Here is a 25,962-nt window from a genome sequence, read left to right as displayed (position 1 = left end):
AGTTGCATTCAGATTGAGAGTGGGCTGCAGGATATTATCTGGGGATAATAAGGAGCTGGAAAGGTAAAGAAAGTCCATTTAGGATTTAGGTCCTATCTGTGTGAGATCTAGAAGGCAGATACCAGCGTAGGACTTTGGAGCAGTGGGCTGTGTACGTGTCTTCTTTCTGAGTTCCTATGTATATCTGAAATCTAACCTTCCACACTTCTAGTTCCACAGCCTCTGTTCCCCACTCCATGAGTAGACAGCTCTTTTTTCCTGATTCCTGAGGGACTTACATCCTCACCTATCCCTTCCTTGCTAGTGCTTTCAGAGATGTACAATTCTGTCATAGTCTGAAGAAAATCTGAGTCTTGCTAATTACTGTGTGTTTCTCTTATGTTTGTAACCAAACTTCTCTATACCTAGTACCTGATACAATTTAGTTGAAGTGTGTGGATCCTGCTCTCAGACTGCCTGGGATTTAAACTAGTTCCTCTATGAGAGAGATGAAGGAAATCAGATAGCTGTAAGCCCAGGATCAAGGTTAGGTGAGATGATGCAAGAGGAGGTCAAGGGCTCAAAGGATGCTAGGGTGCTAGTAAAAGCAATGGTGTAGGCTGGGCGCCAAGGAGACTTTTGCTTCTTACTTGTTCTTGTCCCTTCTTTTTTTTTTTTTTTTTTATGGTGAAAAAATTTAGATTTATAGCCAGCTGGACTCAGTTTAGATGATCCCAGTCTGATCAAGGTGTTGACCTTGGCCACATCAATGTCATAGAGCTTCTTCACAGCCTGTTTGATCTGGTGCTTTATTGGTCTTGACATCCACAATGAACACACAAGTGTGTTGTTGTCCTCTGTTTTCTTCATGGCTGACTCAGTAGTCAGGGGGAACTTGATGATGGCATAGTGATCAAGCTTGTTTCTCCTGGGGGTGCTCTTTCAATAATATTTGGGCTGCCTTCGAAGACGCAGGGTCTTGGGTCGTTGGAATGTAGGTGACATGTAGGTGACGTACGGATCTTCTTTTTTTGTGTGGCTGTGCATGCCTTTCAGCACCGCGCGTTCTTAGCTTTCAAAGCCTCTGCTTTGGCTTCGGCTTTGGGAGGGGCAGGGGCTTCCTTCAACTTCTGGGCCATCTTCATGAAAGGTACTTGTTCCTTCTTAATTCTTAACAATCTACATACTTTCCTGTCATTTTCTGAAATAATCTCCAAGGCCATTGGTTACCTATTTATCAGACAGAGATTTGATATTTTTCCCTCCTCTCTTCCCATTTTCTTAGATATTTCAACAGTATTTAATACCATTGGGGAGAAAAATGGATTTGAAATCCAGGGCATATCTATCTTATTTCTGGCTGAGGGAATGTGTAACTCAGAATTGTCCTGTGTCACATGGGATGGGGCCCAGTGGTGCTGTGGAAGGATCGCCTGTCTGCACAGCTAATCAAATGTCCCCTCCTGCTGTCTTCTGACCATGAGACTCAGGAGAGTCATTTAACTTCTGAGACTCCGCTCCATCATCTGTAGGATAGAGATAATATAATCTGTTTTGGCTGCATCATGGGTCCATTTTGGAAGGAGAGAGTGAAATATATGTGTTAGTGTACACAGTTAAATTTGCTCCAGAGAAGTCCCTAAGAACAAGACTTGTTTTCTCCTAACATGTTCAGTTTGCCTTCCCATTTCCTCCCAATTCTCTTAATGTTTTCAGTCATCATTCTTCCATTACTCATGCTTGAAAGCTCCTGAGTTCATTCATTTATTCATGCATTCATTCACCCATCCATTTATTTGTGCAACATCTAAGTTCCTACTGTGTGTCAGTCATCATTGGTGTATCTTCTCAATGATGACAAAGATGATTTCTACATTTTGTTGAGCATATCTTCGGTGCCGGGCACTGTGTTAAATGCTTTCTTCAATCTTAATTTAATCCTCACAAAATCCTTGTGAGGTAGGTATTATCTCCCCATTTTTTTCAGATGAGGTAGCTGGACTCAGAAAGTTAAGTACCTTGAGCAGAGTCATACAGGTGAGGAAATAGGAGAACCAAAGCTGTATCCAGGTCCGTCTCTGGAGCCGATGCAGACCCTCTCCCTCTTTCCCCATGTGTGCTCTGTTCTATGGCCTTGTCAGGGCATTCTTGTACACATTCTCTGAATTAGTTCCTGTCCTTTCCTGCTTCCTTCCCTGGTTCAGATCCTCCTCACCCCTTGATCTTTATGCAGCAGCCTCCTTGCTGTTTTCCTGTCTTTACTAAGTTACTCCTGCCTCCACTCTAATCTGCTCTGCCATCAGTTTGCTCCTTCTAAGATGGTTTTTGTTCTACCAGTCTTCTGCTTAGGAGGAGACACCCTTGTTGTTACTAGGTTATGTAGATGGACTTATCTCTCTCTAACTGAATGTTAAATTCCCTGACTATCCATACTTATTTTCCAGTACATCTCAATATTGATGTGCTTATTTACTCAATAAATATTTGACTCCGTGAGCTAGGGGTGATGGGATCACAAAGAGGAAAAGTTATGGGCTATGCTTTAAAAAGCTTATAAAGTTTAATAGAAGAACTCACCTAGAATTCCTTACTTCAGCTAAATAAGTCATCTTTAATATTCTCTAATCATGCAAAATTATTCTGTCTCTACTCATAGTGTGTTCACAACTTAACACTGTAGGCCTTTCCGCATATCCAAAGAAACAGCCCATAATTCAAGGCATAGTCAGGTATCTCTTTTCTTTTTATTTATTTTTTATTTTTGTAAAACCCCCCCTTTAAAAGATTTTATTTATTTATTTGACACAGAGAGAGAGAGAGAACAGCATGGGGAATGGCAGAGGGAGAGAGAGGGAGAAGCAGGCTCCCACTGAGCAGGAAGCCCGGCTCCTGGGACTATGACCAGAGCTGAAGGCAGACACTTAACTGAGCCACCCAGGTGCTCCTTAACCCCTTTTCTTTTTAGTTCACCTTTTTTTGTAGTCCCTCCCCCCCCCCCCTTTTTAAAGATTATTTATTCATGAGAGACATGGTGGCAGAGACATAGGGAGACAGAGGGAGAAGCAGGCTCCTTGTGAGGAGCCTGATTTGGGACTGGATACCTGGACCCTGGGATCACACCCTGAGCCAAAGCAGATGCTCAACCACTGAGCTACCTAGGTGCCCCTCTGTAGTTCCTTATAACACTTGTTGTTTAGATATTTTATTTTTAGACATATGTCATCTCTTAATCATGTCAACTAATTTTTTGCACTTCTATAGCTTCTGTATTTTTTTGCAAAGCACTTTTATATGCTTTATCTTATTCTAGCCTAGTAACATTAATGGAGGGATAGCAGATGGTAGTCCCATTTTATAGGAGAACAGCCTCCAAGAATTTAGGTGAATATATAAAACTGTATGACTGGGGAGTTGTGAAGTGGTTCTTAGATATGAATACTCCTGAATCCCTGAAGACAGTGTGGTCTAGAGGAGGAGCACAGCTTGGGAAGAAGCCTAGAGATATGTGTGGTCAACAGTGAGACTAGTGGAAAGTGCAGAGAGTTTCTGGCCAGGCTTTGGTTCCAGTTTTGGCTTCACTTCTCACCTTCTGTGTAACTTTAGGGAAGTTACTCAGTTCTCTAAGCCTCAGTTTCCTTGTCAGCACTGTCCCTGAGCTGACTGTCTGTGAGGTTACTTTGATATCCAAATATGAGGGTAACAGCATTGTTATTAGCTGACTTTTGTTGAGTACTTACTAAATACCAGGCAATGTCTTAAATGTTTTACATGAATTATCTTGGCTAATCCTTACAACACCTCTCTGTTCTTTGTTCCCAAATGACAGATAAGGAAATTGAAGCACAGAGATGTTAAGTAACTGGACCAAGTTTACGTAGTTCCCAGGTGGTGAAGTCAGGAATTGAACATAGCCTGAGTCTAGAAACGGCACGCTTAACCATGGTACTATAAAATTATGTTTTTCAAGGTGCTCTGTAGACTGTAAAGTGCTTTGAACATGCGGAGTCCAGGCTGCAAGGAGCTGCATGGCCCTGCCTACCTGGGTAAATGTGAAAAGGGAAGGGAGGGGGTAGACATGGAGATTCTCACAGGGGACCAGATAAATGGTTCCCTAGGGGATCTGGCCAGGATTGAAGATGTGGAGAGATGTTTTGGGGCCATTTATCTGGCTGTTGGCCATCATTGTACTGTTGAGCTATCTGGTCTGCCTTAGAAGGGTAGAATGGAGGAAGATTTTGTTTGGCCGATAAGTCCAGTGCAGATAAGACTGGTATTCCCAAATCCACACTGCACCTAGTAGAGCTATATGGGTCAGACCCCAGGCCAACTTTGTGGAGTACTTAGGGCCAGGGTGCCTGGTGTGTTGGCTCCTAGCCCCTGTTAAACTGGTAAATGAATGCTGTGGCATCATGACATAGCCCTCTGGAGACCACTCACTAGAATGTTTAATCTTATTTATTTATTTTTAGATTTTATTTACTTATTCATGAGAGACACAGAGAGAGGGGCAGAGACACAGGCAGAGGGAGAATAGGCTCCATGCAGGGAGCCCGATGTGGGACTCGTTCTTGGGTCTCCAGGATCACTCCCTGGGCCAAAGGCAGACACCCAACCGCTGAGCCACCTAGGTGTCCCTTAAGTATTTTTTTTAATCTTTTTTTTAAAGATTTTATTTATTCATGAGAGAGAGAGAGAGAGAGAGAGAGAGAGGCAGAGGCACAGGCAGAGGGAGAAGCAGGCTCCATGCAGGGAGCCCAATGTGGGACTCAATCGGGGGGGGGGGGGGGGGGGGGGGGGGGGGGGGGGGGTCTCCAGGATCAGGCCCTGGGCTGAAGGCGGCGCTAAACTGCTGAGCTACCTGGGCTGCCCAGTCCCTTAAGTATTTTTAATTATAAAATTAATATGTGGTTAAAGAAATTTGGTGAAATACAGAAAATAAACCATCTTGGTTTTTTTTTGTTTGTTTTTTTGTTTTTTTTTCTGTGGAGGAGATGTCTAGGAAGCATAGTGTAAGGGGCAGGTGGTTGAGGTGGACTGGGCCTTGTACTATATGGGGCCTTTGGACCTCCCTGCTCTTGGTCATCCAGTTGAACCTGATAGCCTTGGGGTTTGAGCCTGGCTCTTTTAACAACCAGAAGGGAGAAAGGAAGCATCTGGCAACCTTTGCCAGTGTGGGGGGGAAGGGAGGTACTTGACTTGTTTTGCTCTATGAAGTTACTTCCATTCCTGCCCTTGCTTTGCTGTATGGTGGGTAGGGCTTGGCTGCTCTGGCCCAGTGTGAAATTGAAATCCAGACTCTAATTATATGGGTTTGGGCCCTGAGTCTAGTGTTTAGGAAGATGAGGGAGAAAGAAGAGCCCCAGAAAGGGGGAGTAAGAGACCCTTATTTTGGCTGCTTGGAGGCTGATAGGTAACTGATCTTTTTGAAGTGTCACTTGATGCTTGTGGTCCTGCTGAGGCACATTGTCTGGGGGAAATGTTAGGGGAAGCAGCAGTGATGCTGAGGGGTACAGACTAGGAGGATCAGTCAGGGCTGTGCTCCCAGCCCTCAGTAGTAACAGTTTACTCTAGAGGTGACTGCTGAGGGTCTGTGCTATAGGCTGAGCCCCTGAGTACCCCCCTGCCTTGCTTGTCTGGCCCAGGTGAAGCAGGGGGGCACTAGGACCCAGAGGCTAACACGGTTCCTGACAAGTCTAGAGCAGCACTAGCGCAGAGTGAGACTCATCAGCTGGCAAGCAGGATTCGGTGTCTCTGGGTTCAGGAATCATCGGGCAGCAGAGAGGACTTGCTCCTCAGCCCCCATCTCTGCCCCCATCCCTACCCCGGTAGGCCACCGAGTGAGGTCCATGGACTGGGGAGGGCCGCGCCTGACGGCTTCTGTGTCTGCCCATGAGGGCCTGGAGCCCTGACCCTCCTGCCTAGGTTTCTGCCTTTTCTCTCTGTCTTTGCCGCTGGGGGAGGGGGTAGAGGCCGGGTGAGCAACATGGCCCAGAGCAAGAGGCATATGTACAGCCGGGTAAGTGGTCCTTATCTGGGATGGCCCTGGGAGGGCTGCTGGAGAAGGCCTGGGTGCTTGTGGACACTGCTGTGGGGGCTGGGGAGACAGGCTGGAGCTAGGCTGGGGCCACTTGCAGCAGGGAGTAATGGTGTTAGGCTGGACAGGCTTTCCCTCCTAGAGTTGGGCCCTCAGTAGGGACTGGGAAGGCCTGACCTTTGACTCTGATTGGACCTCTGGCTAGAGGATCCTGAGGGGATTGGACTATGCTGGGGACTCTCAATGGGGTTAGTGGGTTGGAATGGCCTTACAGTGACGCCTTTCTTTAGAGCTGCTTTGTTGTTTGTTACTTGCTTTCTCTCTCGTGGTTGAGATCGAATCTGTACCCACTATTGTGTCCACCTGGTTCAGAGAGGCTTCTTAGGGTTGGGAGGTTGAGGGAATCACTTGAGTTTGAGGCTAGCCCTGGTATCACTGTCAGTTCTTTTTATCATCAGACCCATGAGAGCAACCCTGCTGTCCAGGTACAATTTGGGGTCCTGGAGCCCCTGGGAGCTATATCTTTATCTTCCTAGATGAGCTCTTTGGGGAAAGGATTCTGGGAGTGACAGGCTGGCAGGGCTCATTTCTGAAGCCAAGTGGGAGCATCAGAGGGAGCCCTGTGGAATCTTTCAAACCAGGAAGTCACTTTCTTATGCCTCATTCATCTGTTTGCTGCAAATCCCTTGGTTCATGTTGCTGCTATCGCTAAAAATGGCTTAGGTGTGATTTTCTTCTAAACCATGGCCCTCTTTGGAAACCTAATTTCATGTTGTGTCCTGTCATCACGGGTGTGTCAGAAACTGAGAAGTTCTGAAGGACAATGTTTAGTCTATTCCTTTGCCTTGTCCATCCATGGGGTGATAAGCCATCCATTTGGACCACTGGGCAGAGTTTAGGGGATAGTGCAGGTCAGGTCTGAGGTACCTGATTTACCTGGCCTTTGTTTTTCTTTTTATAGCAATACAGTGTGGGGGAAGGATCTCCAGAGCTTGGGGTAGAGTTGATAGGACAGGGCTCAGGCCAGGAAGAAGGGAATTATATGGTTGAACCGGCTGCAGAGAGGCATCTAAGAATGTCATGGTGGGTGTGTGGATGAGGTAGGGGCAGTCAGGTCTGGAAGGAGACACCATTGTGTGCCTTTGAAAGGGAGAAGCCTAAGAGAGCTATTTGACCACAGGGAAGACAGCAGTGGGGAGTGGAATAAGATTCTATGGGGTCACCCATGAATCACCTATCTTCTCAGCTTAGGCACCTGAGTCAAGGCACTGGGTTTTGAAGATCCTAGTCTCAATTGAGTTATTCCCTTGAGCTTCATTCCCCTCCTTAGGAGCAGTGCTCCAGAGGAAGAAGCCATGTGGTGACATTCACAGGTCTATCATTGAATTCTGATTTATTATAAAATTTAAATATAAACTCTTAAAAAATTCTAGCAGATTCCAGAGGAGTTCAGAAAAGTCTTAGAACATATCACTGGTATTTTTCAAAAGGGAATTTGGGGGTCCACTTTACCCTGAAAAAGGGGTTCAGGGAAGTGACTTCTTATCCTTTTTCAGTCCAGGATGCTGGCTGGGGCCTTTGGTGCGTGAGGATGACACCCTTGACCTGAGGCCTTTAACTGCGTATGTTTGCACGTGTCTTTCTTTCAGACACCCAGTGGCAGCAGAATGAGCTCAGAGACGAGCGCTCGGCCTTTGCGAGTGGGCTCCCGTGTGGAGGTGATTGGAAAAGGCCACCGAGGCACTGTGGCCTATGTTGGAGCCACACTCTTTGCCACTGGCAAATGGGTCGGTGTGATCCTGGATGAAGCAAAGGGCAAGAATGATGGAACTGTCCAAGGCAGGAAGTACTTCACTTGTGATGAAGGGCATGGCATCTTTGTGCGCCAATCCCAGGTACACACACACTGCTCTGAGTGTGTGCATGTACACATGCTCTGTTGCTTGTGCAGCTTTTTTGTGGGGCTCCCTTTTTTGGGCATGAGTATACGTCTCTGGTTGAGAGAGTGGGAGATACCGGGGGTGGGGGCTGGGGGGAGGAAAGATTGGAGATCATCCTTATGGAAGCTGCCCTGTACACCAGGCTTGCTTGGGGCATGGGGAGAAGCCCATGTTATAGCCATCCTTGATCTGGCTATACTGAGTCTGTTCTTTGGCCTCAGATCCAGGTATTTGAAGATGGAGCAGATACTACTTCCCCAGAGACACCCGATTCTTCTGCCTCAAAGGTCCTTAAAAGAGGTAACAGCCACCCAGTTAAGTTGCCTTCCCATATCCAGGAGTCCCTAGGACTTCTCCCCAGAATACAGGGCCACAGTGGTTCTTGAGATTTTTCCATCACTGCCATATTCCCTTGTCACATCTCTTCTACCCCACCATCGTGGCCTTTGCCCCCACCCCTCTATACAAACACACTCCTTGTTTCTGCTTGCTTTCTGCAGAGGGAACGGACTCAACTGCAAAGACCAGCAAACTGGTGAGTGGTTGGGGGTGGGAGTGGGGAGTAAGAGAGAGAAAGGGGAAGGAGAAAAAAGAGGGAGATCAGTGCTAGGTAGGTGGAAATAGTAGGTGAGTAAATGGAGTTAGCCTTCCAGTCTCCAGCCTCCCTGAGAAGGAAGCTTCCTGGGTATGAGTTGCTGCTTTAGGGGTAAAGGCAGTAGCAGGAAGAACTGTTAGGACCCAGAAGTTTAGGGTCAAATTGGGCTGATGCTAGGGGTGATAGGAAAGACAGGTCTGATCCTAGTAGTATTGTTGCTAACTTCCTACCTTTTGGTACCCAAGGGTACCGGGACCTAAAAGGTCAGAGGGTAGGGGTAAGGTGAGAGCTAGAAGAAGAAGGAGCTCTCTTGTTCACAAATGAATGGTAAGGAGCCAGGCCTGCTGTGGCCTGTTTTAGGCTGTATGCAGAGGGCCTGTCTAAATCTCTATTGCTGTGCGCAGGATGAGGGAGGTGTGGATTCAGATTTGCCAGCTTCTCTGGGCCAGGGTGGGGACATCCTGGAAGCTGGTCCTTGAGGGACCCTTCATCTCACTTACCCAGGAGTTGGCAGTGACCTGACTCACCTCTTTACCTGTGTGTGCCTGGGTTGGTCTTAACACCTCCACTCAGGATGTCTGGCCAGCTAACACACTGTGGTGTCTGTTCTCTAACTCTGCCCTTTCCTACTCCTCATGCAGCGGGGACTGAAGCCTAAGAAGGTGGTGTGTTTACTATTTGTGCCTGGGTGGGTGAGGGCTATGAGCCCCTCCCCAGCTGTCCTGCATGTCCTTGGGCTGCTGCATGCATGTTTGTGTGACCTTGGGGCTGGGATGGCCAGAGGAAATGGTGGCCTTGGCTTTCAGGGTTCCTTTGAGGGATGCAGGGACATCAGGCTCAGTGTCCAGGCTCAGGTGGCACTCATTAGAGATTACCCCTACACCTCCTTGTCCCCCTCCCTGCTACCTTAGGATTCGGAGTCACAGACTCCAAACCCTTGACTATAAATGTAAAGCAGCAGCATGGAGTTGGGCACTTGCTGAGTTATATTGAGTTTTCAGTCTGAGTTTTGAGGGCGGTGGGAGGAAACACTGGGAGGTTGAGAGTGGAGAAAATGCCAAATGAGAAGATTGGGTGGGAGGCAGGAGGCCAGGGAGCGGAGCATGGGAACAACAGTCCTGAGTTGGAAAGCCTGAGAATCTGTGTGCCTGACTCTGGGCGGGCGCTGCCATGGATACCCACTCTCACTCTGCTCCATCAGTCTTTCCACCTGCCTCTTCCTGCCTCTGGTGTTGTGCTCGAGGCCCACCTCCCACCCTTTGCAGCCTTCCATCAGCCATCATGGAGTGGGGCTCAACTGTGCCACCCCCAGACTCTTAAACTCTTAAGTCACTGCCATGACCACTTCCTCACACCAGCCCCTGCCTTGGGCCTGTGCCCAAGCTATCTCTGACCTGCATGTGAGTGTCTGACCTGTATGTACTGTGCCGTCTGTGTGGTTCTGTGATTTCCTTGTGGCTGGTTGTCTCAGGCCCTTCTGACCTGCATGGAAAGCTACTGGATTGGGGCAGTGGGTGGGCAGAGGAAAACATCTGGTTGTTGGGTCCTCACTTTGGAGTCTTGTCATGGAAGAGACCACATTCTGGTACTTGCTTTGAGGTCCTGGCTGGGGTGGGAGTGGGAATCAAAGAAGGAAAACAATGCTTGAAGGGATGCTGAACCCATTACAAGGGTATAGAAACTTGGTTTCTTTCCTCGATTATTGTCTCCTGGTTGGGGCACCCATCTTGCCTCAGGCCCCTGAATAGAGAAGAGCATGGACCTGCAGTCTGATCTCCATGGAGGAGTTCCTGCCACAGGCTGACCTGACCTTGAGTTGGGCCTGAGTTACGTCCAAATGCTGGGGTTTTGGCAACTGCCTGGGGAGATGTGGCAAAGCCCCGCCCAGGCGGCCTGGGTTGGGATACAGGGCCTCCTTTGCTCCTGGTGCAAAGTGCCAGTCAAGTAGTCAAATCCCCAGCCAGGTCTTCCTCTCCTAGTGGTTCTCTCACAGCAGCCCAGGGCCCTGAACTCACCCTGTGGGGGAACAGGGAGCTAAAACCAGAACAACAAAAAAGAAGGAACTTTGACGGGGGCCGGGCAGAAGAGAACCCAGATGTCCCTGCAGGGTGCCCAGTCTCTTCTGGAAGGTCTTTAGAGACAGGCTTTAACCTGCCTGCAACCAGGGGAGGTTTGGGAGAGGAGCCAAACACTGTCATTAGAGCTGCTGCTGAATGTTTCCCAGGGTTTCTTTGTGTGCCCCTCAGAGCGGATGGTGTCACAGGAAGTGTGTTCTGAGTGTGTGTGTGTGTGTGTGTGTGTGTGTGCCTGATAGAGACCAGCTGTAAGGGCGTTGTCCCTCTATATAAGAGACAAGTGGAGTTGATGGGGCTGTGGCAGAGGGGATGTATGAGAGGCTGGAGCAGTGTGGCTCCATGGCCCTGCCCAGTCATGCCCTGGACCCAGAGAGTACCATTTCTGGGGTGGCCCCAGCCCAGTTTCTAGGAGCAGACCCTTGGGGATGGGTGGGCGAAGGGATGGAAGGGAAGGGAGGAGTCAGACCTGTTCTATAGAGGAAGAAGCAGGGCGGGTTCTGTGTAGGACTTTGTCCAGTCATGTGGAGGAGGAGGAGCCAGCAGAGCCTGGCAGTTGCTAGGTGACCGAGGAGCAGTGGCTCCACCCCCAAGGATCAGAGGAGGGTGGGTGCATGACGTCAGGTGGAGCTGGTGCTGCGGCCACTGAGGCTGCCATCAGCCTTAGCTGGTGAACTGGGCCGGGCGCCTCTCCGGTGCCTGCCGGAGCCTGGCTGTCCCACTGCGCACCTGCAGGGCCTTCTGCGTCTGAGCTGCAGCCATTTGCGGGCGGGAAGCCTGCCGACCGGGAAGCTGAGGCTGCGTTGTTGGGATTTGATGCACTAATCTCCTGTCTCCGCCGCCTTTCCCTCTGTTCGGTCTCTTTCCCTCCCTCCCTTCGTCTGTCCATCCTCTGTGTGTTTGTCCATCCTCCTCTGTCCCTCCTTCTTTCCTCTCCTGGCTTTCTTTGATTTTCTGCAATGATGAGACAGGCACCGACAGCCCGAAAGGTACTCTTGCTTGCTCTGGTCCTGCTGCCGGGTTGCCAGGGCGATGGTGGCAGCAGGCTGCTGGGGTGGGGGTGGGGGCTGATTGACTTCATCTGTCTACCTGGTTGGGGGAGGAGGGTGGAGATGAAGGTAGGGGGCAGGGAGAGGTGTGTGTCACTGTCATGCCCCACACCCTGGGCATTTGCTCCCTGCTCTGGGCTCTGACTGAGTATATGTTCTGAGCCTTGTACCCAGTGGCCCCACCGTCTTGGGCTTCAGGCAGCTTTTGCTGCAAACTGACTCCGGGAGTTTCCTGTGAGAGGATGGGGGAAAGCAGGTCCCAGTGTCTTCATGCCTCTACTAGGCCTACCTCACCCTTACCCTTTGCTAGGATGCCTCTTGGTTTACTCCCTGCATCACTTCTTCACCACGGTTTGTATTAAGGGGCTTTTCCAGAGTGGGATGGGGGACCCTAGAATAGTTTTTGACCCACAGCTATAGAGGCTCAGCTCAGGGTAGGAGGGGTGGGGGTTGGTCTCCTTAGACTCCTAGAAGTAGGGTCCAACCCAAATCTGTTTTTTTCAGAGTTGTAAGATACTGGATAGCAGAAACGTAATTTGGAACTTGGGATTAATCATCTATTTGAGTTAGGGCACTAGTTTCTCTGTGCTTCTGCCCACCCCCATGTCCTTTCTTGCAGCTGGGTGGGGTTGCTTTGCTGGGTGGGGTTACTTTGCTGAGCTCTGGCCTTCTGGTTAATGCAGTATTCATGGTCCTGACACCTGAGCCCTCTGCCCTAGGGATGAGAACTGCTGCAGGATCTGGTTCTGGGGAAGGGGGTAGGGTAGGGAGGATGGCAGTACTGTTTTGCTTGGGGGGCCCGATCCCCTCTGCTGGGGTCATATCACTCACTTCTGGGCTTCTAGCATCATTCTGGTCACATGGTATTTCTTGGGGGTCTTGTGTGGAGTCTGGCACTTGAAGGAGGGGGCTGACCTGGGGAAGTCCTTGGGAGTGGTGGGTGGGCGGAGCCTTTGGCTCTGGGCTGGAGCGCTAGAGGGACCTGTCTCTGGGGACCTCCACCAGCTGCTGCCTTTGGTCTCCTGTGGTTCAACCTAGGAGATGGGGATTTCTGGGATTTCCAGGGTGTTTGAAGAGGGGAGGTCTGCAAGGGTTGGGCATAAATCGGACAAGGAACCGATGGGAAATAGGAGTTCTGAGCTCCTGGAGTAGAAACAAGGTGATTCATGGGAGGGAAAGGGGATGGGGTGGGAATGGGATTGGGGGGGGGGCAGCTGACTGTAGCCCCATTCCTGGTACTTCTTCTGCTCTCATTGCTGTCCCTTCTGCTGTCTGTCTTTCTGCCATTATCCTTTCTTTCCTGACTACTTCTCCTCTGGCTCCTGTTGCCTGTCCAGACCACAACTCGGCGGCCCAAGGTGAGAAAAAAAAAAAAAAAGGCCTTTGTACAAGCCACTGCTGTGTGTAGACACACATTTCAGGCATGTGCATGCGTGTGGGCATGTGTATGAGTAAGTTAAAGTTGGTCACAGTGCATCCTGGGTTCTCTTTTTCAGAGGAGTGAGGGGACTGAGGGTAGTGACAGGCCTGGGAAAATGACTTCTGGCCCTTAGGAGGTTGTCTGGGCCAGTAGCCTGAGTGCAGAAGAGAAATGAGAGTGGTTATGGTTAATCAGGGCTGGCTTTCTTGAAGAAGGGCATTTTGACTAGTTTTTTGATGTGAGAGTGGGGGTGGAAGTTGGAAGAAAGGTGAAGAAGAACTTGGCAGTGTCAATGTCAGGGCATACGGACTTGGGGGTATCTGTGGGTAGCATGTGATATCTGAGTGTCAGCCCATGAGGAGAGCTTCAGGGCTTGGTACTACTCCAAGCTCTGGGGCTTCAGGAGCTCCTGTGCTCCAGCCCCATGGGGGCCTGGATAAATGTTGCCTGGTTAGAGACCCTTTGTCTTGGGGGAGGGAGATGACAGAAGGTTGGTTGTGCTGACCATGTTTCAAGGAGGAGCCTAGGAATACAACTTTTACTCTATCTCCTTGACCTGAAGGGTCCCTTAAAGCAGACCAAGGGAGGGAGAATCAGTTCAACTCCCAAGGAGTGCGATACAGCGCTTGGCACCCACACTTGTAGCCCAGCCTTCCCTGGGAACATGAAAGTTAGAGAACAAACTCCAGTTTGTTCTTTTGCTTTGGGAATGACACTGAGGCACTTTTTCCTCCTGGGGGAGGAGGGTACAGGCCCAGAACAATGATAGGACTGGGAATATCAAGAAATTGCTAGAATGATCACAACTGGGTCACCAAGAGGAGGTCTGGGGAGTAAGAGATTCTGCTCTGGGGGGATAGTGCCAGAGCTGGGAGGAATGTGGGGTCAATGCCAAGGGAGAAGCATTATAATCTTATGTCTCCTTCTATCACTTCCTCCCTCTCTTCTCTACCCGCCTCCTGCCTCCCCTCTCCTTTGTCACTATCTGTGATTGTGTCATTTTCTCTCTCCCCTTTACTCTGCTTTTTTGTTCTCACTGTACTTTGATAACTTTCTCACTGCCCTTTTCCTTCTCTGTCTCCTTCCCTTGGCCTATTCTCATATTCTTTCTCAACATCCCTATTCTTTTTCTGGCCTGCTTATCCTCGGAATAGCCCACCCGCCCAGCCAGTACTGGGGTGCCTGGGGCCAGTAGCTCCTTGGGCCCCTCTGGCTCAGCATCAGCAGGTGAGCTGAGCAGCAGTGAGCCCAGCACCCCGGCTCAGACTCCACTGGCAGCACCTATCATCCCCACACCAGCTCTCACCTCTCCTGGAGCAGCACCCCCACTGCCTTCTCCCTCCAAGGTAAGGACTAGGGTTGGAGTGAAGGAGATCCAAGAGGGGTGGCAGAGGGTAGGTGGCAGAGCTGTGACCCCAGGCAGGATCTTAAAAATTTTCCAGGGTTGGAGGAGACTCAGAACTTGGATCCAAAGGGTGGGGAATAGCATATGGTTCTGCCTTTTACTGAGCTACCCTTTTCTGCCCTTCTACCACATTTTCCCCTTATGTACTGGTCCTTTCTCAGATGTTTGTATGCCTCTTGCTTTTGACCCTGGGGCTGGAATGATGTTTGCATACATTCCTGTCCGTGCACTCAGGCTCAGCCTTGGTGGGGAGGAGGGGGGAGGCTGTGTACCTATCCAGGGGTCTGTCCTTTGCAGGAGGAGGAGGGGCTGAGAGCCCAGGTGCGGGACCTAGAGGAGAAACTGGAGACCCTGCGGTTGAAACGGGCAGAAGACAAGGCGAAGCTAAAAGAGCTGGAGAAACATAAGATCCAGCTGGAGCAGGTGCAGGAATGGAAGAGCAAAATGCAAGAACAGCAGGCGGACCTGCAGCGGCGCCTCAAAGAGGCGCGGAAGGTGGGACTTGGGGTGGAGAGGGGAGCTTGGGACCCAAGTCAGCACACCAGACACCAGAGGCTGGGGCTTGGGACATTCTGTGAGAAGGAGTGTATGAGGCACCTCTCTGCTTGCACTCCCACCAACCTCCACCCCTCTTCAGGAAGCCAAGGAGGCACTAGAGGCAAAAGAACGCTACATGGAGGAGATGGCTGACACTGCTGATGCCATCGAGATGGCCACTCTGGACAAGGAGATGGCTGAAGAGCGGGCTGAGTCCCTGCAGCAGGAGGTGGAGGCGTTGAAGGAACGTGTGGATGAGCTCACCACTGACTTAGAGATCCTCAAGGCTGAGATTGAGGAGAAGGGTAAGGGGCCAGGAGCTGCTGGGGGCCACATGGTGGGATTGGAACCATGTCTGAGTGTTTATGGTCTTCCCCAGGCTCAGACGGGGCAGCATCCAGTTACCAGCTCAAGCAGCTTGAGGAACAGAATGCTCGCCTGAAGGATGCCCTGGTGAGGTAGGGTCCCCTCCCTGCTTGGCTCTGAGGCTCACTCTCCTGTGTCTAGATGTATTAAAGCACCCATCGCCAGTGACTTGGACACTTCCTCTCTTCTCCCCCAGGATGCGGGATCTATCTTCCTCAGAGAAGCAGGAGCATGTGAAACTCCAGAAACTTATGGAAAAGAAGAACCAAGAGCTGGAGGTTGTGAGGCAGCAGCGGGAGCGTCTGCAGGAGGAGCTGAGCCAGGCAGAGAGCACCATCGATGAGCTCAAGGAGCAGGTCTGGGGAGTGTAGCCCTGGCTCAGAGGACCTCTCTTCCAAGGTTGATGTCTTCTCTTTCTAGGTACCTTTGAGTAGCCCTTCTTCTTCCCTCCCTGTAACACAGGTGGATGCTGCTCTGGGTGCTGAGGAGATGGTAGAGATGCTAACAGACCGGAACCTGAATCTAGAAGAGAAAGTGCGAGAGTTGAGAGAGACCGTGGGGGACTTGGTAAGAGAATAGACCCCTGACTTCCCACCCTGATGGAGGGTATTTGGAAGCCACTTGCTGAAAGAGGGACCGACATGAACCCTAACCCTTGAGCAGGGTGTGTGATGAATGGCCCCACCTGACCTGCTACCTTGACTGCCTTTCCTTTGCCCCTACTGCCTTGTGGCCTCCCAGGAAGCGATGAATGAGATGAATGATGAGCTGCAGGAGAATGCACGCGAGACAGAACTGGAGCTGCGGGAGCAGCTGGACATGGCAGGCGCACGGGTCCGGGAGGCCCAGAAGCGTGTGGAGGCGGCCCAGGAGACAGTCGCAGATTATCAGCAAACTATTAAGAAGTACCGCCAGCTGACCGCCCACCTTCAGGTACCATTGTGCCCCCTGCTGTCCAGTCATGATAACTGAGGGCTCCCTCATGACCCAGCTGTGCCTCATTGTTTGTCTTTGCTCACAGGATGTGAATCGGGAACTGACAAACCAGCAAGAAGCGTCTGTGGAGAGGCAGCAGCAGCCACCCCCAGAGACTTTTGACTTCAAAATCAAGTTTGCTGAGACTAAAGCTCATGCCAAGGTCAGAAAAGTGGATAGGCCAGAGAGTGGGGAGTGTTGGGGCACCCAGCCTGGGTGTGGCTGTAGGCTGATCTGGCATGGGGTTCTGGACTTCAGGTTGCTGGAGGAGGGGATGCTTTGCATGGTGGTCTGGAAGACTCCTGGCCTAGGCTTATCCCAGAAGCAAGGGACCTGGTAGAACAAGGCATGATAGTTCTGAGGTGCTCTCCCGCCTGGCTGAGAGCCCACCTACGTGTCCATCTCACAGGCAATTGAGATGGAATTGAGGCAGATGGAGGTGGCCCAGGCCAACCGGCACATGTCCCTGCTGACAGCCTTCATGCCCGATAGCTTCCTTCGGCCAGGTGGGGACCATGACTGCGTTCTGGTGCTGCTGCTCATGCCTCGTCTTATTTGCAAGGTATGGCCATCAATCTAATCACATGTTCAACAGGAATCTGTTGAACTTGCTGTGTACCAGGCCTGGAGGATGCTGAGTGAGAACAGTCAGCATCCTTGCTCGCAAAGTTTATGATGCAGTGGAGGAATATAGTCAACAGAGTTGGAGATGGATGTGTATTACAGATGGTGGGTTGTGAAGGGGAGGTGGCTTCTCAGAGACAGCACTATGGAGGTTCTGATTTAGATGGAAGAGTAGCACTGAAGGAATAACATTTGAACTGAGACCTAGAAGATGATTAGGAGCTAGTGGGGGATAACTGGCAGGATAGAATTCAGGTAAAAGAGTAGGAGGAGCAGTAGCTTTAAGGCAGGAAAGAGCTTGCTCCACTGGTTTACTACCCTTTTATCTCCACATCCTAAATCCTCACAACTGCCAGTAATCACATCATTATCCTTTCCCTAGGTGATACTCTGTGCCCATCTAAGCTGTTGCTGCTTTCCTCCTCCATGTGTGTCCATGTGCCACTCCCCCCTCCCCACTGCCACTGCCACGTAGTTGCTCAGTTTTGTGCTCTGTGTTCCCGAGTCTGTGTTCTCCATCCTCTGCTCTGAGCCCCAGAGGGGTGCTGGTGCTTCTTCCCACAGGCAGAGCTGATCCGGAAGCAGGCCCAGGAGAAGTTTGAACTAAGTGAAAACTGTTCAGAGCGGCCCGGGCTCCGAGGAGCTGCAGGGGAGCAGCTCAGCTTTGCTGCTGGGCTGGTGTACTCACTGAGTCTGTTGCAGGCCACACTCCACCGCTATGAGCAGTAAGTGATCCCTTGGCCCCATGCTCTAGGGCCACAGGGCCAAGAGTGGACAGATTGAGATTGCCTGGCAGGCCTTGGCCTCAGAGGACCCTTCTCTGGTCTCTAGTGCCCTGTCTCAGTGCAACGTGGACGTGTATAAGAAGGTCGGCAGCCTCTACCCTGAGATGAGTGCCCATGAGCGCTCCTTGGATTTCCTCATTGAGCTGCTACATAAGGATCAGCTGGACGAGACTGTCAATGTAGAGCCTCTCACCAAGGCCATCAAGTACTACCAGGTCTGGGACGAGAATTCAGGCTTGCAGCAGGGAGGGAAGGTTTCTCCTGCTGGGGCTGTTGCCAGAGTGGCCGAGGTTATATGTCCTAGGTTGGCTGCTTAAGGTGTGGCTCGCTCCTAAAGGAACTTGCATGAGGATGCAGCTCCTTGGGGTCTCAGATTCTCCTTAAACTTCTGGAATCCTATGATGACTGGGGCTTAAAATGCAGTTTGGGAAGAATCCTCCATCTTTCCAAGGCCTAAAGGCTGTCTCTTTGTCATTTCTCCTCAGCATCTGTATAGTATCCATCTTGCCGAACAGCCCGAAGACAGTACCATGCAGCTGGCTGACCACATTAAGGTGAGCTGTCTGGGCCAGTGGTTGAGCCTCCTGGAGAGATCAGAAATGGAGGACATCAGATCAAGAGATCTGGCCCTCATGGGGTCACATAAGACTGGAACGGGGTCAGACCAAGGAAGCCAGTCGGCAGAAGGTGGGGACTTATTAGAAATGGTGATGGGGCAGAAGGGCTCCCGCTGGGGGCTCAAAACTACGCACATTTGTGCTTACAGTTTACTCAGAGTGCCCTGGACTGCATGAGCGTGGAGGTGGGGCGGCTGCGTGCCTTCTTGCAGGTGAGAGCACAGCCAGATCTCTTTTACCTCCTTTTCCGCATTAGTCCCCAGCTCCTCATTTCTGGCCCCAATGCTGTATTGTTCCCTGTTTCCTGTTACATGAGTAGGGTGGCCAGGAGGCTTCAGATATTGCCCTCCTGCTCCGGGACTTGGAAACATCGTGCAGTGACATCCGCCAGTTCTGCAAGAAGATCCGAAGGCGAATGCCAGGGACAGATGCTCCTGGAATCCCAGCTGCACTAGCCTTTGGACCACAGGTTTAGGGCAGCAAAGGGGGAAGGAGAGGAAGCTGAGTAGAACCAGGAGGGGCCTAGAGTGTTGAGATCTGGATCTGGTCAGGGAACAAGAATAGTTTTAAGGTAACTGGGAGCTGTAGCCTTGGACGCAGGGTGGGCTCCTGACTCTGGGCTGTCGCATAGGTGTCGGACACACTCCTCGACTGCAGGAAACACCTGACGTGGGTGGTGGCCGTGCTGCAGGAGGTGGCAGCTGCTGCTGCCCAGCTCATTGCCCCGCTGGCAGAGAATGAGGGACTGCCTGTGGCTGCCCTAGAGGAGTTGGCTTTCAAAGCAAGCGAGCAGGTGGGCCTGGACGGCTGGGCAGAGGTGGCAGTGGAGTTACGTGGCCAATGTGGGATTTTCACTGCTGCCCTTGTTCCTGCAGATCTATGGGACCCCCTCCAGCAGCCCCTATGAGTGTCTGCGCCAGTCAAGCAACATCCTCATTAGTACCATGAACAAATTGGCCACAGCCATGCAGGAGGGAGAGTATGATGCAGAGCGGCCCCCCAGCAAGGTAGGTAGGGAGGTCTTTGGAGGGGCTTGGGGATCCCAGAAGAGCAGGACTTACAGAGCTGTTGCTGGGAAGGGCTGGGAGGTGGGAGAAGGGAATCTGGAGAGCACCATCCTGCTTGGAAGGCAAGGCTTTCCCTATGCCTAGCTTTCTCTGGAAGGAACACATTGGTGACCTCCTCTCCCCACCCCTGCTTTCTACTCCCACCTGACCCCCTAGCCTCCCCCAGTTGAGCTGAGGGCTGCAGCCCTTCGTGCAGAGATCACCGATGCTGAAGGCCTGGGCTTGAAGCTTGAAGATCGAGAGACAGTTATCAAAGAATTGAAGAAGTCACTGAAAATCAAGGTGAGGCTGTAGGGTAGGCTCAGGATCTGGGGTGGGGGGAATAGGCAGTACTGCTGACGTACAGGACAGCGTCGAGTGTTGGGGATCTCCTGGGACTGAGACTGGTCGGGGGTTGAGGAGAAATGTGGCACCTGTGATCAGTGAGGGGAGCACTCATGGGCCTGTGGGAGCTTTCTAGCATCTGAGCTGTCCTGTGTCCCTGGGGCCCTTGAGAGGATATGAGGGAACTAGACACTCTCTGTCCTTGTCCAGGGGGAGGAGCTGAGTGAGGCCAATGTGCGACTAAGCCTCCTGGAGAAAAAGCTGGACAGTGCTGCCAAGGATGCAGACGAGCGCATCGAGAAAGTCCAGACTCGGCTGGAGGAGACCCAGGCACTGCTGCGGAAGAAGGAGAAGTCAGGCACCTTCGCTGGGCCCCTGCTTATTCCACCCCTCCTTCCTGCCAGCTGCTCTCCCTCCTAACCCCTCCCCCTACACTCTCCCCAGGGGAACAGATACCGTTTTCCTTCCTGACTGCCAGCCCCATTGTGTCACCCCAGCCAGAGCATGTGCTGCTCCTGGCTCCTCACCAAGCAGGGCCACTCCGAGGACCTGTCAGGATGAGAAGTGGAGTGGGGCCCTAGGGAAGGAGCACTGCTCAGCCCAGATTCTCTTCCGCAGAGAGTTTGAGGAGACGATGGATGCACTCCAGGCTGACATTGACCAGCTAGAGGCAGAGAAGGCAGAGCTGAAGCAGCGGCTGAACAGCCAGTCAAAGCGCACGATAGAGGGGCTCCGGGGGCCCCCTCCCTCGGGGATCGCTACCCTGGTCTCTGGCATTGCTGGTGGTGAGTGCTGTGGGACAAGGCTTCCCTCCTGTCCTTGGCCCCTGTTGGACTTCTGCCCCCCTCTTAGTAGATGTTCAGCCAGGAATATATTTGCACAGTTTCACTCTATGGCAGCTTTTCACCAAGTTTTTACTTTTGAAGATATGCGCAGAGTCCCCCTGATCAAGATGGGGCATGACGAACTTGTCAATGGAGTTCAGAATTATGACAGACTCTAGTAGATGTCCCTTTTGGGTCTGCAGTCTGGCCTTCCTGTCCCATCCCTCTATCCCAGAGGGTCATCAGCCTGCAGCAGCTTGGGCTAAGCTGCTGTGTCCAGCCATGCCTGATGCCTGCTCTTGATTGCTGTTCTGCTTGTACTTTGTATGTTGAGTTCATGTGGCTTTACCATCTGGCGTGGTTGTCTCTCCCATTGTTGAATTCTCCCAGTTCCACTTGGGGCTTGCGTTCTCGCCTCTGCTTGGTCTCTAGTGTGGTCAGGGCTCCCTTTCTGGAGTTTTTCTGGTTCTGAGGCCCAGTCTTCCCAGTTTTCCTGGACCAAGGAGGTGGCTACTGCCATGTTAGTTCTTGTCTGCTCTATAGTCTTCTAGTTTCTTTCTTAGGTCTAGAAGACAGACTTCTTTTTTTTTTTTTTAATTTTTATTTATTTATGATAGTCACACACACACACAGAGAGAGAGAGAGAGAGAGAGGCAGAGGGAGAAGCAGGCTCCATGCACCGGGAGCCCGACGTGGGATTCGATCCCGGGTCTCCAGGATCACGCCCTGGGCCAAAGGCAGGCGCCAAACCGCTGCGCCACCCAGGGATCCCAAGAAGACAGACTTCTTGCCCTGAAGCCTTCAGGATCTCTAGAGTTCCCCTGCTATGCCCATCTTGTCAGTTGGCCTTACCTAGGATCTTATTCTCATCAGAGCCCCCCTTACTGGTGCCTCTTAATCTTGGGAGGTGACCAAGTACCTTGTTGGCTTTGGACTCCTGTGGTCCAGCTGGCTCCTGTTCCTTGGGGAGGATACTGGTTCTGATTCACAAAATCTTGCACCAAAAAAGAGCATCTTTTGCCTCAGAATGATGGGGAGCCTGAGGAACAGGCTGAACGTCCAGCTTCAGATTTGCTATTGCAGAACACTAAGGGTGTAGATGTCTCGGGGTCTCAGGAGCATTCCTTTGGCCTTTCTTTCTTGGAGATGGAGTGTGAGTCGGGGAGCAGGAACGCCTCCTGCCCCGAATGCTTCTTCCAGTGCACACCCTTGCTGCCAGCCACTCTTCCTTGCACTTCGCCCAGTCTCATGGCCTCGTTACCCTTCCTTATCTTTCTTTCACTCATATATGCTCTTCCCCCAGGTGCAGGGGACAAGGGCAGGGGGGCAGGGGCTTGTTAGAGAGAGGGGAAGCAATGATTTGAAAGGGTTTTCCTGTAGGTCATGTCCAGGTTTCCTCTGGTGTGGCACCTTGACACCCAAATTGTCTAACTCCTCTCTCCTCTTTTCCTGCTCCCCCATGGGCTATCCCGAGCACAGAAGAACAGCAGCGAGGTAGAGACTCGCCCTGGCGAGGGCATACCAGGGCTGTGGGGGGTGGGTCTGGGGGAGCAGGTTAAGACTCACCCCTTGGGAGCAACCAGGACCAGAGGTGGGAGTGGCTAACGAAAGGGGATGAGCAAGGATGGGGCCTATCTTCCACCCTCTCCACCTGGGGTTGATGACATTTGTTTTGGTACACACAGGAGGTGCCCCTGGGCAAGCTCCAGGATCTGTGCCAGGCCCTGGGCTGGTGAAGGACTCACCACTGCTGCTTCAGCAGATCTCTGCCATGAGGCTGCACATCTCCCAGCTCCAGCATGAGAATAGCATCCTCAAGGTGAGGGGGTCATAAGAAGGAGTGGGGTGAAGGTGGAGCCCACCTGCCCCATTAAGGGTAGATGGCGGGGCCTTCTGTTACCTCTTACCACCATTCCTCTTCTTCCCCCCCACAGGGAGCCCAGATGAAGGCATCTTTAGCAGCCCTGCCACCTCTGCATGTGGCAAAGCTCTCCCCCTCACCTCATGAAGGCCCTGACAGTGAGCTAGCAGCTGGTGCGCTGTATCGTAAGACCAGCCAACTGTTGGAGACTTTGAATCAACTGAGCACACACACCCACGTAGTAGATATCACTCGTACCAGCCCTGGTATGGACCCACCAACCCCTGAGATGAATAATGTATCCCCTCCCTTTGGCCCAGGGCTGTGACCCTTACCCAGGCAGCTGCCATATAGTAGAGGCTCTTTCTAGCATTGCTTTCTGGCCTTGGTGTTTAGTTTGCTTGATTCACCCACCAGAGGATCTAGTATCTGCACTCCTGACCCTTAATCCAGTACAGCTGCCTGCCTTGGCCTTGGTGGGCCTCACTAGCCTTCCTTCTCCACAGCTGCCAAGAGCCCATCAGCCCAACTCCTGGAGCAAGTGGCTCAGCTCAAGTCCTTAAGCGACACCATCGAGAAGCTCAAGGTTAGATCAGTCCCTGCCCTTTGTCAGTCTACAGAGTTTGCTTCATAACATTCCCTGCTGGAGCCCTTAGCACATTCATTTCCACAGACACTCCCAGAGTTCCTCTGGCCCCAGCCCTGTGCTAAACAGCACACTGGGGAGGAGGTGGAGGGCAAGGCAGGGTTCCTGCTTCAGAAGTTCACTGTCTTGGTGCAAACAGAAGACCGATTCTCACCAACAAAATAGGTGGAGCTAGGATTGTCTTTAGAGTGTAGGGTTCGGTTACAACTTCTTCAGTGCTGAGATCACTGTTGGGGTAGAATGGTTGGGGGTGGCTTCCCAGAGGCCATAGAGTCTGAGATGGGCTTTAAGGGGTAAGTATCTAAAGTAAGGATGTGTGCTCACTTCAGCAGCACATATACTAAAATTGTAAAGTAAGGATGTGGGATATGGATGGGGTTGGAGGTGACAGCAAAAGTATGGTGACAGGACCAGGTTCCTGTTTCCCCCTGATCTTAGTGTCCTTGTGGAACCAGAAAGATTCTGGTCTTAGCTTGTGGAGGTCCGCTAAATGAACCCTTGTTCTACTCCTTGCCAGGATGAGGTCCTTAAGGAGACTGTATCTCAGCGCCCTGGAGCCACAGTCCCCACCGACTTTGCCACCTTCCCCTCATCAGCTTTCCTTAGGGTAAGAGGGAGCATGGGGAGGAGGATGGGCAGCATTGAAGCCTCTGGTGGGTCCTTCCCCTCTCCCCCAGGATATGAAGAGGCCTTTGGGGTCTCAGGTCCAACAACTGCACATGCTGAGTTAACTGGCCAAGTCTTACTTGTCAGCAACTCAAGAGTACTGTCCGTGTTTCCAGAAATTTCAGTATTTTAGCAGTTAAACATCTATGACCTTTGACACCAGGGGAGGCTCAAAACTCCCTTGTCAGACTATGTACCCCAATTCTGGTTTGGAATACATGGTCACCATAGTCTGCGGGCCCCAAAGTCTGTCTCACAGGGGGTGCCTTGGTCTCAGTGCGCAGGATCCCTGTCAGTGGCACACAGCTCAGGTGAGCCTCTGACCCGGGGACTTCTTCCCCTTGCTAACTCCCAGGCCAAGGAGGAGCAGCAAGATGACACTGTCTACATGGGCAAAGTGACCTTCTCGTGTGCAACTGGCCTTGGACAGCGACACCGGCTGGTGCTGACCCAGGAGCAGCTGCACCAGCTTCATGGTCGCCTCATCTCCTAAGTGCTCATCCCACCCACTTCTACCCTCAGCCCTGCTGGTGCCACTCTGCCTGCTGCACAGCCCTGTCAGCTAGTCCCCATGGTAGAGCTGTGTGTGAACAGCTGTTCTTGCCCTGTTCAGCTTTGCCTCCACCTGTCATGCCCTGTCCCTGCCCCATTCACTTGGGTTCCCCTGTTTCCATTCCTTGGCCTCCAGAATTTGCTGTTCAGCTGCTCCCTCCTTCCTGGGGGGCCTCAGGGCATGTGGGGGGTAGGCTGAGACCCACCACCAAAGGTTCAGTGAGGTCCCCCTGATAGAGGACTTCACCCCTTGATTAAAGCAACTTCTGCTTCAGTGGTTTCTGTGTGGTGTTGGGAGTGGGACTTGGGCCTTTTGGCTCAGAGCAGGAGTGCAGGAGAAGGGATTCTGAAGAGGCTTTGGCTGTGCCAAATTTGAGGGACTTTCTCTGTAGAGACTAGTAGAATGGTGTGCCCCTCACATTCACGTGCAATAAGTTAGTGTGAACAAGAGGGAAAGGGCTAGACCAGGGGCCTGTCACCTAAATTCATTTATGGAATTAGGTGAGATAGGACTTGGGTTCAGCCACCCTACCTCCATGTGTTTGTCAACCAATTCCCACTGACAGTAGAAGGACCATTCCAGAATGTGCAGTGGGCCATGTTATTCCTCGCTTTAAATCCTGAAATGGTTCTTCCAACTAAAATTTAACATTTGGATGAGGTGTACGGTCTTAATTCAGGTTACTTAGAACACTGAACCTGAGGCCAAGCTGAAGTGCTAGTGCTTTATGGTAGTTGCAGTCCCAAAGCATGGCAAGTGAGGGAAAGGAAGGAGGGAAACTAGGCAGGAAAGGAGAAACAAAGTTGGTTTTAATGAGTTGCCCACTGCTTCACCAAGACACAGCTAGCCACCTGCCTATGTGTGCCATCCCTGGATAGGAAACCAGAACACCATACCTAGCTGGAATGTTACACTGGGGTCGGTGGAGGGACAGAGACCAGATTGCCCTGCTCTCCCTCCTGTCTTCTGTCTCTGGTTGCTCCAGGTTTGCCCTCCCTCACTTGCTGGGATTTATTTCTTGGCTATTGGGAAAGCCAGATCCCATGCCCTGCAGTGCCCCAAGGCCTGAAGTAGTACAGTAAACAGAAGGGTACTGGCCTACAGGACTTGGTCAAGGCAGAGCAAGCAACTGAGGGCCTGGAAATCAGGTGAGGCCACAAGTCACCTGAGGAAAGTGTCCAGGCAGTGGGGAGGCCAGAGCCCTGGGCAGTACTGAGTGTAAAAGAGCCCAAGGGAGCATCTGTTGGAGCAGAGGCCTCCAGAGGAAGTGTCAGGCCGAGGAGGAGAGATTCAGGGGAGATAGCAGCCTTCAATACAGCTCAGAGGCAATGTGGCTGTGTTGTAGAAATGCCTGATTCTCAAATGCCTTGTGAGCTGACCAGAGCAGTCTCAGTGGGATAGAAGGAGCAGAAACTGGGTCATGGTGGCAAGAAAGGGGAGAGCGCAGCATGTGTGCACTGTGTCCCAGTGTTCAATCATGGAAGCTGGGTGGCCAGTGGATGGCAGACAGCTGATGCAAGCAGCCTTGCCTGCAGATGACAGTGGGAGCTGCACATGAGGTCCAAGAGGTTTCTGGAAACTTGGATGTGATAAGGGGAGAGAGCCCTAGTGAGGCACTCTACC

At 51.7% G+C, this 25,962-nt stretch overlaps 1 protein-coding gene across 15 annotated transcripts in view; it reads left to right on the top strand.

Annotated features, from left to right (window-relative positions):
- DCTN1 (dynactin subunit 1) overlaps window positions 1-24,612 on the top strand; it is a 31,122-nt gene extending 6,510 nt beyond the window's left edge. For 2 of the 15 annotated variants that reach the window (XM_072769890.1, XM_072769881.1), the window contains exons 2-32: window positions 7,663-7,908; window positions 8,175-8,253; window positions 8,454-8,488; window positions 9,190-9,210; window positions 11,592-11,609; window positions 13,007-13,027; window positions 14,244-14,435; window positions 14,792-14,989; window positions 15,132-15,336; window positions 15,411-15,489; window positions 15,594-15,753; window positions 15,860-15,964; window positions 16,139-16,330; window positions 16,419-16,535; window positions 16,782-16,934; window positions 17,561-17,721; window positions 17,828-17,996; window positions 18,267-18,335; window positions 18,548-18,610; window positions 18,718-18,867; window positions 19,030-19,191; window positions 19,274-19,405; window positions 19,622-19,747; window positions 20,000-20,142; window positions 20,408-20,574; window positions 22,093-22,107; window positions 22,299-22,432; window positions 22,548-22,740; window positions 22,981-23,060; window positions 23,638-23,727; window positions 24,142-24,612. In XM_072769890.1, coding sequence (XP_072625991.1) covers window positions 7,681-7,908; window positions 8,175-8,253; window positions 8,454-8,488; window positions 9,190-9,210; window positions 11,592-11,609; window positions 13,007-13,027; window positions 14,244-14,435; window positions 14,792-14,989; window positions 15,132-15,336; window positions 15,411-15,489; window positions 15,594-15,753; window positions 15,860-15,964; window positions 16,139-16,330; window positions 16,419-16,535; window positions 16,782-16,934; window positions 17,561-17,721; window positions 17,828-17,996; window positions 18,267-18,335; window positions 18,548-18,610; window positions 18,718-18,867; window positions 19,030-19,191; window positions 19,274-19,405; window positions 19,622-19,747; window positions 20,000-20,142; window positions 20,408-20,574; window positions 22,093-22,107; window positions 22,299-22,432; window positions 22,548-22,740; window positions 22,981-23,060; window positions 23,638-23,727; window positions 24,142-24,279 — 3,795 coding nt within the window. In that variant the 5' untranslated portion in view covers window positions 7,663-7,680 and the 3' untranslated portion in view covers window positions 24,280-24,612. Of the gene's footprint in view, window positions 1-5,680; window positions 5,996-7,662; window positions 7,909-8,174; window positions 8,254-8,453; window positions 8,489-9,189; window positions 9,211-11,251; window positions 11,610-13,006; window positions 13,028-14,243; window positions 14,436-14,791; window positions 14,990-15,131; window positions 15,337-15,410; window positions 15,490-15,593; window positions 15,754-15,859; window positions 15,965-16,138; window positions 16,331-16,418; window positions 16,536-16,781; window positions 16,935-17,560; window positions 17,722-17,827; window positions 17,997-18,266; window positions 18,336-18,547; window positions 18,611-18,717; window positions 18,868-19,029; window positions 19,192-19,273; window positions 19,406-19,621; window positions 19,748-19,999; window positions 20,143-20,407; window positions 20,575-22,092; window positions 22,108-22,298; window positions 22,433-22,547; window positions 22,741-22,980; window positions 23,061-23,637; window positions 23,728-24,141 lie in introns of those variants that run through there. The other 13 variants (XM_072769886.1, XM_072769885.1, XM_072769876.1 and 10 more) reach the window with 12 other exon arrangements.
- The last annotated feature ends 1,350 nt before the right edge of the window (window positions 24,613-25,962 follow it).

Source organism: Canis lupus, chromosome 12 (assembly GCF_048164855.1).
Source record: "Canis lupus baileyi chromosome 12, mCanLup2.hap1, whole genome shotgun sequence".
NCBI classification, from domain to species: domain Eukaryota; kingdom Metazoa; phylum Chordata; class Mammalia; order Carnivora; family Canidae; genus Canis; species Canis lupus.
The sequence above is the reverse complement of the archived record's forward strand: the minus strand, read 5'-3'. Positions and strand labels throughout refer to the sequence as shown.